We start from the raw sequence: 16,243 nt of genomic DNA, 5'->3' as shown, positions 1-16,243 counted from the left end.
GGACATTGGCAGAGGGAAGTCAAGGTTGCAAAGGCTCAAGCCCCAGTTCACTCTGTGGGCACTGAGACTGTCCAAGGTGCTTTTGCTGGTCTCCAGCCTGTATTTCTGAAAAATGTTGAGTCAAACAAGGTTGAGTGTGTTTGAGATCAGACCACAGTCGCTCACAGCAAGCACCACAGTGCAGCCAGACAGTTGGGAAAAAGGAAGAAGTCTCCCCCTCCTTGTGGCAGCTGTCAGTCAAACATCTTGAAACACTCAATAATATTCTCTTTTTATCCACAAAATCAAAAAAAATAAAAGGGTAAGTCTGCAATGCACCCAAACCATCTCATTCATTAACTGTTACTCATCTGTGTTTTACATTCAAGACTTAATGCCTACAATCCATCAAGGCATTAACGTGCAAGATTACAGAGGTTCTAAAAATATAAAGTTAATATGGAGAGGATTAAGAGACTGGAGTAATTACATTTGCAATAAAACTGTGCACCTGGGAGAGCCATGGATGTGGGTTTACCAACAGCCCAGGCAGCCTGGAGATAGGATAGGATTGACTGGCCTCAATTTTTGCTGCCCTCTAGTATGCACTGTAAGACTGATGTCCACTCTGGGTGTGAACTCCACAGTCAAGGCTTCTTTCTAAGTGTGGAGAAGGAATTCTGTACAGGAATTCAGGCCATTTGACTTGTAGCCAAGCTGTTCCCCATCAGCTCAAGTCATCCCATCCATTTCCCAGCAAGGGGAACGAATGCTCCTGGTTACTTCTGAGCTTAATCATACAATCATTGAGGTAGGAAAAGGCCTCCAAGGTCACCAAATTCCTGATGTTTTAAAGCTCCAGAAAACAAAGATGACCAAATACTCAGTAAACAATGTGAAAAAATATTCTGGAGGAAAAACTGAACCTGCACCGAAGGCAAATACAAAGCAACACACAACAAGTTTTTTATGTAAAAATTAAGATAATTGTTGGTGGCTTGAGGGAGGGTCTACAGACACCTGCAGAGCACAGGGATGCAGGACAACAGGAATTCAGCATGTTCAGGGAGTAGTTTATTTATCCAGACATGCAAAGGGGAAGGATTGATGCAGCAGGACATGATGCTGCTCGTGACAAAATCAGGGGTGGCAGCAGGAGCCAGAGCTCTGGACACTTGCCAGAGTCATGGCAGCTTCTGAGAAGATCATACCAGCACAGATGGTTGTCCTGTAGGCCAAGGGCTTAGGGATGATGGCAGATTTTGTGTTTGTTGCAAAAATAACTGAATTGCTGCTGCCTAACAGAGAAAATCCACAGCTGGAACCGACGGCGTCATCATTGCTGCGAGGGGACGGCCTGGGACTTGTGCTCTGCAGCTGGAGGGCACCAGGCTGGCTGCTCCCAGGGAAGAAATTCCTAATGTGGGCAGAGCAGCTTTGAAAACCCTCAGAAGAATAAACCAGATGGCCCAGACCAAGTAAGTCAGCTGAAGAGCAGGACCAGAAGCTACATGGTGACACCACCCCCATCAACACAAGGACCAGTCTCCACTGCCAGCAGTTTTCCAAGGTGTAGCCTCAGTCCCAAAAAGAAACCAGGAGGCATTAGCATGGAATTTCACAGCACTTTCTGATGGGCTCTTAGTATCCATCACACAATTCCCTCATTTCCCAGCTCTAATGCCATGATAGGAGGCAGGAATAGCTGAGACAGCAGGGCTGCAGTGCTGGAAGAGGATCTCACAGCTTGAAGGACTTGGAGCAGTGCTTTGGCTTGGTCCAACAATGAAGATAAAAGAAAATGTTGCCTGTAAGTACATCTCACAGCTACTCCACCACTAATCCACAAATTATTTGAAGGATAAAGAAAATAGCAGTTAAGTCCACATGTAAGAGAAGTGTATTTGCTGCTGAGGAGGCTGAGTCATTCTTATTCCTGTGGAATTTTGTACAAGATTAGGAGATCAAGAAACCCCCTTTTCTCTTACTGCTCCCTCCTTAAACTTCTCCAAAGCAGAGCAAGTATATGGACTCCTGGATGACCATCAGATAGTAATTCCAGCCCCTCACACAAAAAGGACCTGAGATTTTTAAGCCTGGATCACAACAGGGCAAATGAAACTGGAGAGTGGTGCAGTGTAACTGCTCTAACACTCAGTTATTTGGGGGGGGGGGGGGGAAATAGTAACTAAAATGAAAATGTGACCAGAAAAACAGGCTGAGACAGCCATGAGGCAATGCCATTGAGTCCTGCCATATGGAAAAGCTTCAGGTGACTGAGAGGTGTCACTGCAGCCACTTTTCTGAGAGAAAAAAACACTCTTTGGACTAGTACAGCTGTGTTTTATCTTATGGTTTCCAATGCAACAACTTTGTAGGATTATCTGTGGAAGCAAATTAGAAGCATTATTGCCTCAATAAAACACCTTGTATGTGTACACAGCACATTTTCTATGGCCTGAAAGCAACAATTCTCCTTTCTGATGTGCATCCATATCAAGGGCATCTCCTATGGAGCCAGGGAGAGCTGGGGGTGCTCACCTGGAGAAGAGAAGGGTCAGGGAGAGCTCAGAGCCCCTGCCAGGGCCTGAAGGGGCTGCAGAAGAGCTGGGACTGGGGACAAAGGAGGGAGGGACAGGACACAGAGAATGGTTCCCACTGCCAGAGGGCAGGGATGGATGGGATATTGGGGAAGGAATCCTTCTCTGTGAGGGTGGTGAGGCCCTGGCACAGGGTGCCCAGAGCAGCTGTAGCTGCCCCATCCCTGGAAGAGTCCAAGGCCAGGCTGGATGGGGTTTAGAGCAACCTGGAATAGTGGGAGGTGTCCTTGGTGTTCCACCATGGCAGGGAGTGGAATGAGAAGAACTTTAAGATCCCTTTCAGGATACCCAATCTGTGTGGGATACTGTGTTCCTGAATTCCTCTGCAGACATTTATTTATTTACTTTAGGGAACATCTCCTGACATTTACCAACAGGTGTGAAAACAAGTCCCTCCTGTAATTATTTTTCATGTACTAGACATCATAAGAGGAATGCCAGAGATATGGAATCTGAGGCACTCAAATGTGATCACAATTAATACACCAAATCCATCCTGATTTTCTGTCACCAGAGTGGGCCCTGTCACTTTGCCAGATGCCATCAACTGGGCAAACTGGGGGGGTTTGCTGCAGTGTCAATAGAGCACCACAACTTTAACTTCAGATTTTTGGGTTATGTTTACAGAGTGTTCACATGAGAACTCAGCCCATCAGGTGAAGACATGGAATCTGAAACCCCAAGGGACCAATGAAAGTCTGAGTTTACAGATAGGAAAAGTAAAGGCCTAAACACAAACTACTGGGCTGTGAGTTTATCAGTGCTGAAGAGCTACAAGTTAGGGAGTTCCCCATCTCCCAGATTCCACAGATGATGAGACTATATCTTCTCTGCAACCCAAGGCAGCCAGAAGAAGGACTGACCTTCACCAAACTGGATCTTGTTTTGCCTCTTGCAGCTGCAGGCTCTCAGTACCACACCAGAGCAAACTGTGCTCTGCTCCCCCAGGGAATTTTAACCAAAGGAACACCCTCTTTCCTGCCTCTTGACTCCACTCCTGCCATGCTCCTAACCAAACATTCTGACAGCTGGAGAATTCATGGAGTCCTGAATGGAAAGGTTTGAGCCATGGAGCAGCAGGAGGTGCAAACCCACCACCAGTGCCCCTCACTGGGACCTGGGCAGAGGAACAAGGCTCTCACTGCTCTAAGGCAGCTACAGATCCTTTAGGTACCAAAAACCTTCCAAAGCTGGAAGGATGGTTTTCTTCCCTGCTTTTAAGAACTTATTTTAGTTTTAACAAATCATTCCCAGCTGAGGGTGGGAGCAGCACAGAGCTCACACTGAAAAACTTGCTTTTGGTCTGAATTTTTGAGATAAAGTACAAGACAAACTTACCAGTTTGATCGCTACATATTCATTGGTGTAGAGATTTTTACCTGCAAAGGGAGGAGAAAAAAAATATTTTAGTTCCACATTCAACACTTGCAGCTCAAGGGAAATAATGACACTGATGCCAAAGGGCTGTTTTCCCAATTCCCCCCGAAGTTCCTGCCTTTACCAAAGCAGAAGCCTGAAAATAATCAAAATAATGAACAGTCTGCAGCAGTTTAGCAGGGCAGGCAAATAACACCTTCCACTCAGCACAAGGTAATTGTGTTTTATGACAGCACTTTTGCTCCATGCACGTGTTAAAGGAGGTATCCCAGACACACTAGGCTTTATTATCCATGATGCCAAAAAAGTCTGGGGAGCAAAAAATGAAGAGTCAGAGTGTCATTGCTTTTGGAAATGCCTTGGATCTGCTGGACACTGAACAATTTCATCCTGGGATGTGCAGGGAGTTTCACTGGGAAGAAGGAAGGGCAGGAGCGTGAGATGAGCACAACAAGCTGAGCTCAAATCCAGGTGCACTGAACCAGAGCTGGGACCCATGTGTGCTACAGCTGGAGGGGAATTTTCCTCCAGGAGCCTGTCTGGTGTTTGAAGCCAGCCCTGGGCCTCCTCAGTGATCTGAGGCAGTGATGCACAGCCCTGTGTCACAGAGCATCTCTCCCTGTGCTCTGACACTGCCACTTATTCTATCAGTCAATGTCCTCTGCTTCCCCTGCCAGGGAATTGGAGCAATCCCTCCCCTCCACCTGGCTCATGCCTGACAACAAACTCTCCTGGAAGAGAGAAAGGGAAAGATGCTTGGACTCCCTCTGTCCCACTCCCACTGTCCCCTTGGAGGAAGGAAGCTCCCACCACAAAAGTTCCCTGTGGATTTATTCAGGGAAATGTTGATCCTTGTCATCAGTGTCACAGCACAAGCCATGCTTTTACTGAGCAACTCCAAACTTCAGGAGCAATCCAGGAGGGAAGTTATCAGGGCTTATTTGTAGCATCAGCTTTGCTCAGCTCTCTTATTCATTTATTTTCTAATTCCTGTAATGGATATTGATGCTAGGACAGCCCAGCTCTTGAGAATGCCCAGGACCATGGAGTGACATCACTCAGAGCAGGCAGGAGCTGGAGCAGCACTTCCATATCCACATGACAGCATTAAAAAACCTTCCATGTCCTCCTCAGCACAGGATACAACAGCACAGGGAGACTCAATAAAATTAAAGACATTATGAACATGGGAGAAGACACAAAGTCATCTTTAAATCCTGAAATATCAGAGGAAATTCAGTTTAGTTTATAACAGCTTCGTGTTTTCTGCATTTAACTTTTTTTGATGCTTTCCCTGCTGTATCACTCAGGGTACTTCTGGCCTCTAAATCTGTGACTGGGTGTTCCCAGGCCCAGTCTGCACCAAGCAGATTTTTCTAACATCCCTCAGTAGTAGAAGACATCATAGCTCCAACCTGTTAAGGTACCTGGTGATGCACAGGACAGGGATTTAAATGTGAGGTTAAATATCCTCAGAGGGGGTGTTTTCTGCCAGCAGAGCTGAAAGCTGAGCCCCAGCATTAACCCCTGACACACAGGGGGTGTTTCCATGTACTTCTTTCCATCTTTTAGAAAAGACATAAAAATTATGCCCAGAGTGGAACTGAGGGTAGAAATGAGATTTTGCAGTTTCACCAGGAACCCACTGACACCAGGAAGCACTGAAAGAGCTCACAGGCCAAATCCATGGAAAAGCAGGTGGCAGATAAATCCCTCCACCCTCTGAGACAGACCAGGGCTCCAGCCAGCAGCTGGGGCGGAGAAGATGGGAGGACATTAAGGGAAGGAAATCTAAATACACTTGGATTATCTGCTCTGCATTAGCTGCCAGCAAATCAGCCCCACTGGCAGCTCCAGCTTTATCTTGCTCCCTGGAAGAGCCTCTTCCCCTCCTCAGATGGAAATCCCAAAATGGTTTGGGTTGGAGGGACCCTAAAGCCCATCTCATTCCACCCCCTGCCATGGGCAGAGACACCTCCCACTATCCCAGGGTGCTCCAAGCCCTGTCCAACCCAGCCTTGGACACTGCCAGGGATCCAGGGGCAGACATTCTGCAGCAATCTGTGCCAGGGGCACACCACCTTGACAGGAAAGTATTTCTTCCCATTCTTCTTCCATTCTGGCAGTGGGAAGCCATTCCCCCTTCTTGTGGCACACCAGGTCCTTGTCCCCAGTCCCTCTCCAGCTCTCCTGGATCCCCTTTAGGCACTAGAAGGGGCCCCAAAATCTCCCTGGATCCTTCTCCTCTCCAGATGAGCACCCCCAGCTCTCCCAGCCTGGCTCCAGCCCTCAGAGCATCTCCATGGCCTCCTCTGGAATTATTCCAGCAGCTCCATGTCCTGCTGCTGTTGGGGGTCCCAGAGCTGTAGACTGGAGCCTAGATCTTTTTGCTCTAATTGAAGCATTAGATGGCATTTTCAAAACAGTGTATAATTTAAAAATTATTCCAGGTACCATTTAAAAATGGCAGTTAACACAGTTTTTCACCCTGCTTGAAACAGGAAAAAATGTTAGAAGAGCAGCAGGCTCCAAACCAGCAGAAAAGCTGCTTTGTTGTAGGTTGCCAGGTCAGAGCAGTTCCACTGGAACTGGGAATGCGCTCCCAAAAGTGAGAATCACTCAGCTGCTTCCAAGGCTGCAGTTTGAAGCCGGGAACTCTGCTTCAAAACAAGCAAACCAGTAAAATAAATAATTTTTTTTTCCTAATATCCAGCCTTACTCTCCCCTGGTACAACTTGTGGCCATTTCCCCTGTCCTATCAAATGCTAAGTTTCATGTTCAGCTCCCCATCTCAGCTCCTTGAGGGCTGGAATCCAACTGTGCTGCTCCCACATGCTCCAAAAAAGTCATGTCCTTGGGTGATCTGTATTTTCAGGAAGAAAGATCAACCCTGAGCAGTGAGCTGCATATATACAGCAAACAGCTTCATTAGGTAAGTGCCATCTCCTCCCTGAAGAATCAAACAAGAGGAGCTTAAACTGAAACACAACACCTCAAAAAAGAGAAATTCTTCAGGGAATTGGAAAGGCTTCTTCTCCCTTTGCTTATCAGTGCATGACTTTGTTCTGCCTGTGATATTGCTGCTTAACTGCTCTGAAACCATGTAAAAATAGGCAAAAAGCAGAGGACACATCATTCATCTTCACAGGACAGAACTGTTATCAGAGACTCGTGTGCTCGGATTTCAGCTGCTGCTTCTCCTTCCCCCCAGCGATAATTACCATGGCCTGTGCAAGAGAAAAAGCTGCTATCTGAGCAAACAGGAACTCTTAAAGTGATAGTGACTGGCAAAAAAGCAAGAGACATTTAAAAGAAAGAGTAATACAGCTTCTGCAAGAACCTTACAACAAATTGTTATCAGTATGTGTGGCTCATTGCCTTAATTTTTAGTAAACTAGCATTAACAACACATGTATTATTAAAAAAAAAAAAAGAAACACTCAATTAACAGGTGTTGCAATTTAAAACTGAATTTCTCTGTAAACTCACTATTTCAGAAGTGAAATCTCTTCTGTAAAGTCCATGCCATGAAACTTTACATGAGTCACAAACCTAATACCACTAAAATGTTCAGGAATGTGAAAAGGAATCCTGGAAACAGGAGCTGCCACCCTGCAGTGGGGGCAGCAGGGCAAGGGGGCGATTCTGCCCCTCTGCCCCTCTCTCAGGTGAGACCTCACCTGCAGAGCTGCCTCAGCCCTGAGTACCCGGCACAGGGAGGACCTGGAGCTGCTGGAACAAGTCCAGAAGAGGCCACGGAGATGCTCAAAGAGCTGGAGCCCCTCTGCTCTGCAGCCAGGCTGGGAGAGCTGGGGGTGCTCACATGGACCGGAGAAGGCTCCAGGAGAGCTGGAGAGGGACTGGGGACAAGAGATGGAGGGACAGGACAGGCAGGGCAATGTCTTCCCACTGCCAGAGGGCAGGGTTAGATGGGATATTGGGAAGAAATTCCTCCCTGTGAGGTGGTGAAGCCCTGACACAGGGTGCCCAGAGCAGCTGTGGCTGCCCCATCCCTGGAAGTGTTCCAGGCCAGGCTGGATGGGGCTTGGAGCACTCTGGGCTAGCGGGACGTGTTGCTGCCCATGGCAGGAGTGGAATGGGATGAGCTTTAAGGTGCATTTTAACTCAAACCAGTCTGTGATCCTGTGATTTGGGCACCAGCTGAATAAACTCAAGAGGCATATATCCAGAGAGATCCACTACAGCTGCTAAACCTCAGAGCAGAGCTTGGATTACAAAGCAGTTCAACATCTCCCTGGGGATCCTGAGATCCTGACGTTTGCTGGGGGGGGAGCTTTGAGAATCCAACAGAGCAATTCATGTTATGTCACTGTAAGGATCCAAATTTATCTCAGCTGTCAATTATACTCATGTGCAGGAAGGTGGGAGTTTCCACCCTTGCCCTTGGTTTCTCTCCACCTTAGGAGTGTTATCTCTGCTTGGATGAATCAATAAAACTTCTCTGATGCAATGCTGAAACCAAAATACCCATTTACTGAGACACACCAGAAGTGAGCTGGTTGATCTTCACACCATGGAACAGCAGCACATGTATTGATGCAATAACCCAACCTCAGAGTGGGAAATCACACAGATTCATTTAGGATGACAGATTCTGAGCAGGAATCTACAAAGACACTATCAGTAGTGTTATGACCCTTGAGTTATGTGAAGCAACACCAGCTGCTTCCCCCATCTCATTTAAAACACAGCCATTGTTTTTTTAGCATGACTTAAGAGCCCAGTGCACTGCTCTGCATTGGTCTCATAAGTAGTCCTAAACAAACAATGCATCAGTGGAACCATCTGTTTTGGGCACCCAGCTGCAAGACGTGGTCAGGAAACCAACAGACCATGAACAAGTGTGGGGCTGGCTGAGGGAGCCAGATGGCCACTCGGCACATCCTGCTCCTCGCCAGCCAGTGCAACACACAGACAGAGCAGGGAGAGAGTGATGGGGCTGAAATTAGGGCAGTGACATTAGAGAAGGACATGGAATTGAGTCTGAGTGCTGGGAAGAGTCTTATCCATCCCTTTAAATGGGTGTTCTAGCTTACAAACAAAAAATTGAGAGCAAGATTTAGCAATTGACAGTTAAGATTTTTTTTTTTTCACCTTAGGCAAGACATTCGGTCGTCATTTGTTGGGATTGTTCAGAATTTGCATCTTTGGCCTCTCCAGTGTATTCCCTTTGACTTTATGCAAATCAAAATCATGCTAAGAGTTACCTCTTCTGAGTCAGAAGCTTCGGATAAGACAGCTCAACACTTGGGAAACAAGACAGCGCACGCATTTCTCGAGCCAGGGTAAGTTTCTGTCTATTCATATTCCAGTGGTGGAATCCTAATTTGCACAATGCAGGCCACTAAAATGCTTGCTTCTTACCTAGTCTGAGTTCTCCAAAGTTCCCACACCCAATCTTCTTGCCCACTCTGAAGTTGGGTCCCACCATGAGGACGCCGGAGGAGGCCGATGAGCTTGGCCGAGATCCGTGCCCGCTCCTTCCCGGCATTCCCTTCGTCGTCCGCTGCCTTTCATCCTTATCCCTATTAGGATGGTCCATGATCTTAGTGAGGCACCTCTGCCAGCAAGCTGGCAGAAAGGAGTTAGAGTACACACTCTCCTCCTTAGAACAGGAATTTATATCCAAAAATATCCACGTTGGAGTTCAAGAGAGTCATGGAAACTCATGAAGTTCTTTTGGCACCAGATCCAGTTTCCTAATGCATCTTGGTAATGTACCAAAGGGTCAGCTGTGTTCTTGAGAATTCAATAAAGGCAGGTTGCTTTTGGTTTCTTACCTGGGGAAAAGAAGAAATGCATGAAATAAATACCATTATTTTAAAATGCCAAGTGAGAAAGGTACAACATCCAGAACTTTCCTGGCCTCGAGGAATTTAACAGCTATATGAAAACTTTATCATTTTCCTAACAACTTTCTGATAAAAAGCCCTGATGTCATGAAGAAATGTAAGTGCTTTTTGTTTGACCTAAGGCACCTGGATAGAAGGTGGGGGTCACTCGTGCTGGATCCACAAAATACAGGGAACTACCAGTTGGAAATTCCAGTTCTTGAGTATTTATAGAATCACAGAACATTCTGGGTTGGAAGGGACCTTAAAGCCCATCTCATTTCATTTCATCCTCTGTCATGGGCAGGACATCTTCCACTAGCCCAGGATGCTCCAAGCCCCATCCAGCCTGGCTTTGGACTCTTCCAGGGATCCAGGGGCAGCCACAACTTCTCTGGACACCCTGTGCCAGGGCCTGCCCACCCTCTCAGGGAAGAATATTTCTCCCTAATATCCAATCTAAACACATCCTTTCAGCTTAAAGCCCCCTTGTCCTATCACTTGCTTTTGTAACAAGTCCCTCAGCCTTTCTGTATGTAAGTACTGGAATTCTCCTTGTCACTTGGGACAGCTGTGGATCCCTACAGAAAATGTCACACAGCATGTCTGCAGCATGTCCAGGAGGTGTGACAATCACCAGGTCACCTGAGAACCTCCATGTCTCAGCCACACCACCAGTTTGGCCATCAACCAAAGTGGCAAGCAATGTGTGAAACACCATTTGTACCTCTGGCCTAGACAAAAGAGCTGGAGATGTTCATGTACAAGAAATTATTTAGCTTTACTTGTCCCTCAAATTAATTCCAGATTTAATACTCAGAACTGAATATGGATAAGCAGGAAGCATCCGTTACCAGTGAACTGGCTGAGCTGGTTTTTCATCACAGACATCCCCACACAGTCTCAGCTGCCACGCTTGGCACAGACACAGCAGAGCTGTGTTTGCCCTGTGAAACCAGTCAGCAGGAGCACTGATGAGGCTCTATCAGATATCAGAAAATCACTTCGACTGGACTCCACCCCAGGCTGTCCTGGGAGGAGAAACTGGCTTCAAAACAAACAACATGAAAAAGAACCATCAGTGAAACTACTGAGAGTTTTACTGCTGAACTCATACCAAACGTGAGAATGACTTCTAGTAGCAGGTAGATTGACTCACACAGGTCTTTCTGATTCAATTTTGGAAAAATAAAACTGAAGCATGGGCAGTTTTGGTCTATCTATCTATTTGGTCTATCTCTGCTATGGCAAGAGAAGTAGACACAGAACATTCCAGCCACATGTTTTATTTCCAGTTAAAGCTATCATCTTCCATGTAATACAACATACAGGTCTGGCACCTGGGGACATGGCTTAGTGATGGGCTTGGCAGTGCTGGGAGAATGGCTGTGATCTCACAAGGCTTTTCCCACCTAAATGATTACATGATGCTGGAGTTTGAATCACTAAAAAAGAAGAGCAGGACACAGGAATTCTACGAGTAAAAACCCAGTAACACTTTGGAAAACACACTCTAACGCGCCAAAGCCAGAGAAGAATTTTTCCCCCTGGAGACCAAAGTCATTATTTCAATCAAGACTGAATAATTTACAACAGAGAACTACCTACAACCTCAGAAATGGAAACAGAAAGAAATCTCCAGCAAGAGCACAAACCCTGCCGAGTTTATACCTTGCTCAGCACATCTCAGATATGACAAGCAACCCCATTATCCTCAGGCAAGTTCAGCACAAGACCCACCACACATCCTCTGGCTCACAAAGGAAGATGTTAAGGGTTATGAGCTCCTACGCCTCCGTCCTTCCCTCGCTCCCCATCTGGATCAGCTCTCCCTGGGGAGAAGGATGGAAAGGTCATGCTTGGCAATCTGCAAACACTAACCATCCTCTCTCAGCTGAAAGCCTCCTGCAAACAGGAATTCAGAGCAGCAGTAGGTAAGTGAACCACGCCTCTGAGAGGCTCTTTATCACAGCCAAGCCGAGGAGCAGAGCCCAGCTGCCGGCACACGGGATCACACAAAGATCTTACACCATCATTACCACCTACTAAAAGTGTAAGTAGTAAATATGGCACCAAATATGGCCTTTGAGGACCAGCAGAGAACTCGGCTTTAGAGGGGAAGCAGCAGAAGAATGAAGACCAGACTGTCAGTCACATTAATATTTAAAGGCTGCTCAGAACACCAGGATGACTTCCTGCCATGATTCAAACTTTTTTATAATGATTCCTTCCTACCTTTCTACCCACTCAGCAAGATTGCTCCTCAAAGTTACTTCCATTTGAACAGAGCTGCATGAAGATATTTCCCTAATGATGAATCAGCCCAATTCCAGGATTGATTTCACTACAATACAGTTGGAGACACAGGAACAGTTATTTAATGAAAGAAACAGGCTTGAAAGGAAATTATTTGCAGCTCAGTTAGCTAAGTAAAAAACAACAGCACTGTATCCTACACACTTCCAAACACTTAGACCCAAATCTATGTCACAACCTCTCCTCCACTGATAAACCCACAGCACTACAGCTAGAAACCAGCTTCCAGGTGGTGTTAAGTCATGGAATGGTTTGTGTTGGAAGGGACCTTAAAGCCCATCTTGTTCCACCCCCTGCCATGGGCAGAGACACCTTCCATTATCCCAGGGTGCTCCAAGCCTGGTCCAGCCCAGATTGGAACAATTCCAGGCAGGTCTGGAGGGCAGCTGCTCTGTTGATATCCACAATCCAGTGGGAAGGAGTGTTTAATGAATGGCACAGACACACTGCTCACAGCCTCACAAGTTTTCAGGGGAGCCCTTCAGATACAGGAAAGGACATCACAAATGAGAGGCTGGTGTAAAGAAGCCAAAGCCATTCTTGTTCCCCCAAGAAAAAGCTCACTTCCCTTGAACTCAAAACTTCTTTGACCTCCTTGAGTTACTCTGGAGACCATTCCATGACAGGAACAAGTTTTCTCAAAGTCTTGGTTTGTGGCACAATTTTAGAAATCTGTCCAAACTGAAATAGTCAATGAACATCCCCTTCTTCAAATTGAGGCAAGCAGGCCTGGTCCAGGTCTGTGTGTGGTTTTGATCCCTGAAGGAGTCAATACATGCCAGAAATAAAACTGAAAATGCCTGGTGGATGAAGCAACACCTTGAAAAGCAGGAATTCAGCCCCATCATTCCTTTTTAAATCTTTTAAGAAGAGACATCCAAGAAAGCCCCATTTTCTGTTGGGATGGGTGAACTCACCCTGGTCTCTACAGACACAGAACCACAATTCCTCAAAGCAGCTCCAAGATCATTGCTTTAGGAGATGGCACATGCCTTCCCACTGGGTTTTCCAACATCCACCCCACGTGCCTGTGTAAATACATCTGGTAAGTCTCCTGATGTGGAGAGCACTTTCCAGACAAGATCTGCTACTTCCCACATGACTTCAAAGACTAGAAAATCCTCCAGGGCTCTCAACTGACATGTTATAAACACACAGATATGAGCTCACCAGCTTCCACCCTCACACTGTGTAAAAAGTAGAGCCTTCAGCAGCAGAAAACTTCTCTGGCTTTGCCACAGACTGGGACAAAGCACTCACCCTCTGGAAAAGGAGAGCAGCCAAGCTGCAGGTAAGGAGAAACATTTTGAAACCTGGACTTACACGATGTGTTGCTCATGTTTTTAGCATCTACCAACTCATTTTATGAGCCTACACTCCTAAGTTTAGAGGATCAAGCTGGCTTTGTGTGCTCTGCCTCACTGTGTGCCCTATCAGCTTCCAAGGTGTCAATGCTCTGCCTTTAATAAAGTGCAATTAGTAAAGCCTTCATTCCCAGCTCTCTTCTGCATAGACACACATCTCCACAGGCTTCACATCCCTTAAAGCTTCTCACCCCACTGCTTTTATCTCCCTGCTTTCATGACATTGCATTTCTTATCCTGCTTCTGTCCTTCCAACTGGTCACAATAAAATTTTCTCCTTTTGCAGCCATTCCATTATTTACTCCTGGCCAAGTCACTGTTCTAATAATGAGAAAATAGGAGTTCTGAGATTTGCCCTGCTCCTGAGGAGACAAATGAACAGATAACCAAATATCCTATCTTAGAATCACAGAATCCATAAGGTTGGAAAGGCTCTCTGAGCTCATCAAGTCCAATCATTAACCCAGCACTGCACAGGCCATCACTTAACTGTGTCCCCAAGTGCCACATCCACACATCTTCTGAACAATTCCAGGTGTGGTGACTCCACCACTGCCCCGGGCAGCCTGTTCCAATCTCTGACAAACTTTTCTGTGAAGAACTTTTCCCCAATATCCAAATAAACCCTCACCTGGCACAGCATGAGGTCATTTCCTCTTGTCCTGTTGTTTGTTCCCTGGGAGCAGAGCCTGAGCCCTCCCCAGCTGTCCCCTCCTGTCAGGGAGTTGTGCAGAGCCAGAAGGTCCCTCCTGAGCCTCCTTTCCTCCAGGCTGAGCCTCCCCAGCTCCTTCAGCTGCTCCTGCCCCTTCCCCAGCTCAGTTCCCTTCCCTGGACACCTTTCAGTTCCTCAGTGTCTTTCTTGCTGTGGGAGGTCCAAAACTGAGCCCAGGATTCCAGGTGTGGCCTCAGCAGTGCCCAGTACAGCTGGTCAATCCTTACCCTGCTCCTGCTGGTCACACTGCTGCTGACACAAGCCAGAACACTGCTGGCTTTTTGGCCATCTGGGCTCATCTTGACCATTACAGGTCCTTTTTCACCAGGCAGCCTCCCAGACACCAACTCCACACCTGGAGTGTTCCACAGGGTTGTTGTGACTGAAGTGCTGTACCTGGATTTGGCCCTATTGACCCTCACACCACTGCCTTGTCCTGTGGATCCAGCCTGTCCAGATCCTTCTGCAGAGCCTTCCAGCCCTCCAGCAGATCCACACTCTTGGTGTTACCTGGAAGAGGGCCCTGCTCTGGTGCTTGGCTGTTACCCAAGCCAAGGAAGGGAAGATGAAGGTCAAATACTTTCCCCACTCAGACATGAGAAATATCTTTTTTTGGGGTTTGGTGGTTTTTTTTTTTTTTTTTTTTGCCTTTTCATCTCCCACTCAAGAGTTTTCTGGTTACTTCAAGGATCTTCCACTGGATGTATTCCAACTCCCTCGCTGTACCCCAGCAGCACCTCTACACAGAGATCAGCATTTATCTCTGCTTCTCCAACCAGCACTACACTGACCTGGTTTCAGTGTCCTCAATGTTGTGCAAAACAACAGAAAAACTGAAAAAGTAGGTCAAAATTCTCTGTTGCAATTTAGAGCTGGGAACAGCAGTGACAAAGCTGGCTGCCAACTACAGCAAGCAGGTGCACATCAGATGCCCCTCACTTGGGAGAGTCTTCCCAACCTTGGAGGCTGCAGATGCCTTTTTCAACATTATGAATTGCTTCTGTTGAATCATTTGACCCAACACTTTAATCTTCAGCTTGTGCAGTTAGTTTTGCTCAGTGCTTCACAGAAGGAATATGAGGAGGCAGACAAGCAATATTCCCATATTGCTGGGAAGGGAGAAGGATGGACAACTGTGGATCACTACACTCATTCATGACTCATGAATGCCCAGGACTGTCAAGCTTGCATCCTCCAGTTACAGTTTTTGCAAACAGGGATGAACCCAAACGAACTCGTGCCTTTTTCCAGCCGAGTGAAGTGAACTTCCAAGAGCTCTTTTCCTTGAAGGCCTTGTGAACATGCTAAAACACATTAATTGTATAATCCCCAACTAAATACATTGGCAAGTTACTCTTCCAAGTGGTCTCAGCTGAGTGTTTCACTGAGAGTGATCCAAGCACCCATTCTCTAAGTTCATTCATGAACTTTGCTCCCAATCCCCTCTACAGAAGCTCAGCATGAAAGCCAGGAAGGTTTCCAAGGGAAAAACTAATTTAATTGGAAATTTAGTTCTTCCACATGAGCAGGGTTAAAACAAAGCAGAGTCAAAACAAAGCATAGAGCATTTTCCAGGGAAGTGGATTGTGTGATGTGAGATCAATTCATCGACTTCTCTCCCCAAACTCAGTCCCAGCCAAACGTGTGCCAGCAGCCAGGGATGCACATTCCTGCAGATGTAAAAAGGACTAGAGACCATAATCTGTCAGAAAAGGAGGGTTAATGCTGTCTATGAAGAAGGAGATTATGCTGGAACAGCTAAAGGAACAGCTGAATGCTGGAATAAAATGAAAAAATCCCCTCATGAAACCTGAGCTCTATATATTTTGGGCTTTTTTGTTTTTTTTTTTTTTAGGCTGGGTAGAGTAAAAGCTGAAGTGCAACTGCCAGATCAGTGCCTCTGTATCTTGCAAGGCATGAGCAGATGTGAGATTCACATCCCTCTGCAGAAATCCCATTGGATTGCCAATGCCTGGCTGTGAGCAGCACATCCCTGTGATCCCTGCAGTCCATACCAGCCCCAGGGCAGCATTCCCTGCATCC

At 46.6% G+C, this 16,243-nt stretch overlaps 1 protein-coding gene across 2 annotated transcripts in view; it reads right to left on the bottom strand.

The window, feature by feature from the left end:
• Window positions 1-16,243, bottom strand: part of CSNK1G1 (casein kinase 1 gamma 1) — a 95,995-nt gene that overhangs the window by 45,649 nt on the left and 34,103 nt on the right. For both annotated transcript variants that reach the window (XM_030228376.2, XM_009089794.4), the window contains exons 3-4: window positions 9,342-9,757; window positions 3,918-3,958 (exon numbers count right to left, since the gene is read on the bottom strand). In XM_030228376.2, coding sequence (XP_030084236.1) covers window positions 3,918-3,958; window positions 9,342-9,519 — 219 coding nt within the window. In that variant the 5' untranslated portion in view covers window positions 9,520-9,757. The remainder of the gene's footprint in view (window positions 1-3,917; window positions 3,959-9,341; window positions 9,758-16,243) is intronic.

The sequence above is a fragment of the Serinus canaria genome, chromosome 10 (assembly GCF_022539315.1).
Source record: "Serinus canaria isolate serCan28SL12 chromosome 10, serCan2020, whole genome shotgun sequence".
Classification (NCBI taxonomy): domain Eukaryota; kingdom Metazoa; phylum Chordata; class Aves; order Passeriformes; family Fringillidae; genus Serinus; species Serinus canaria.
Note: the sequence above shows the minus strand (reverse complement) of the source record. Positions and strands in the feature narration are given on the sequence as shown.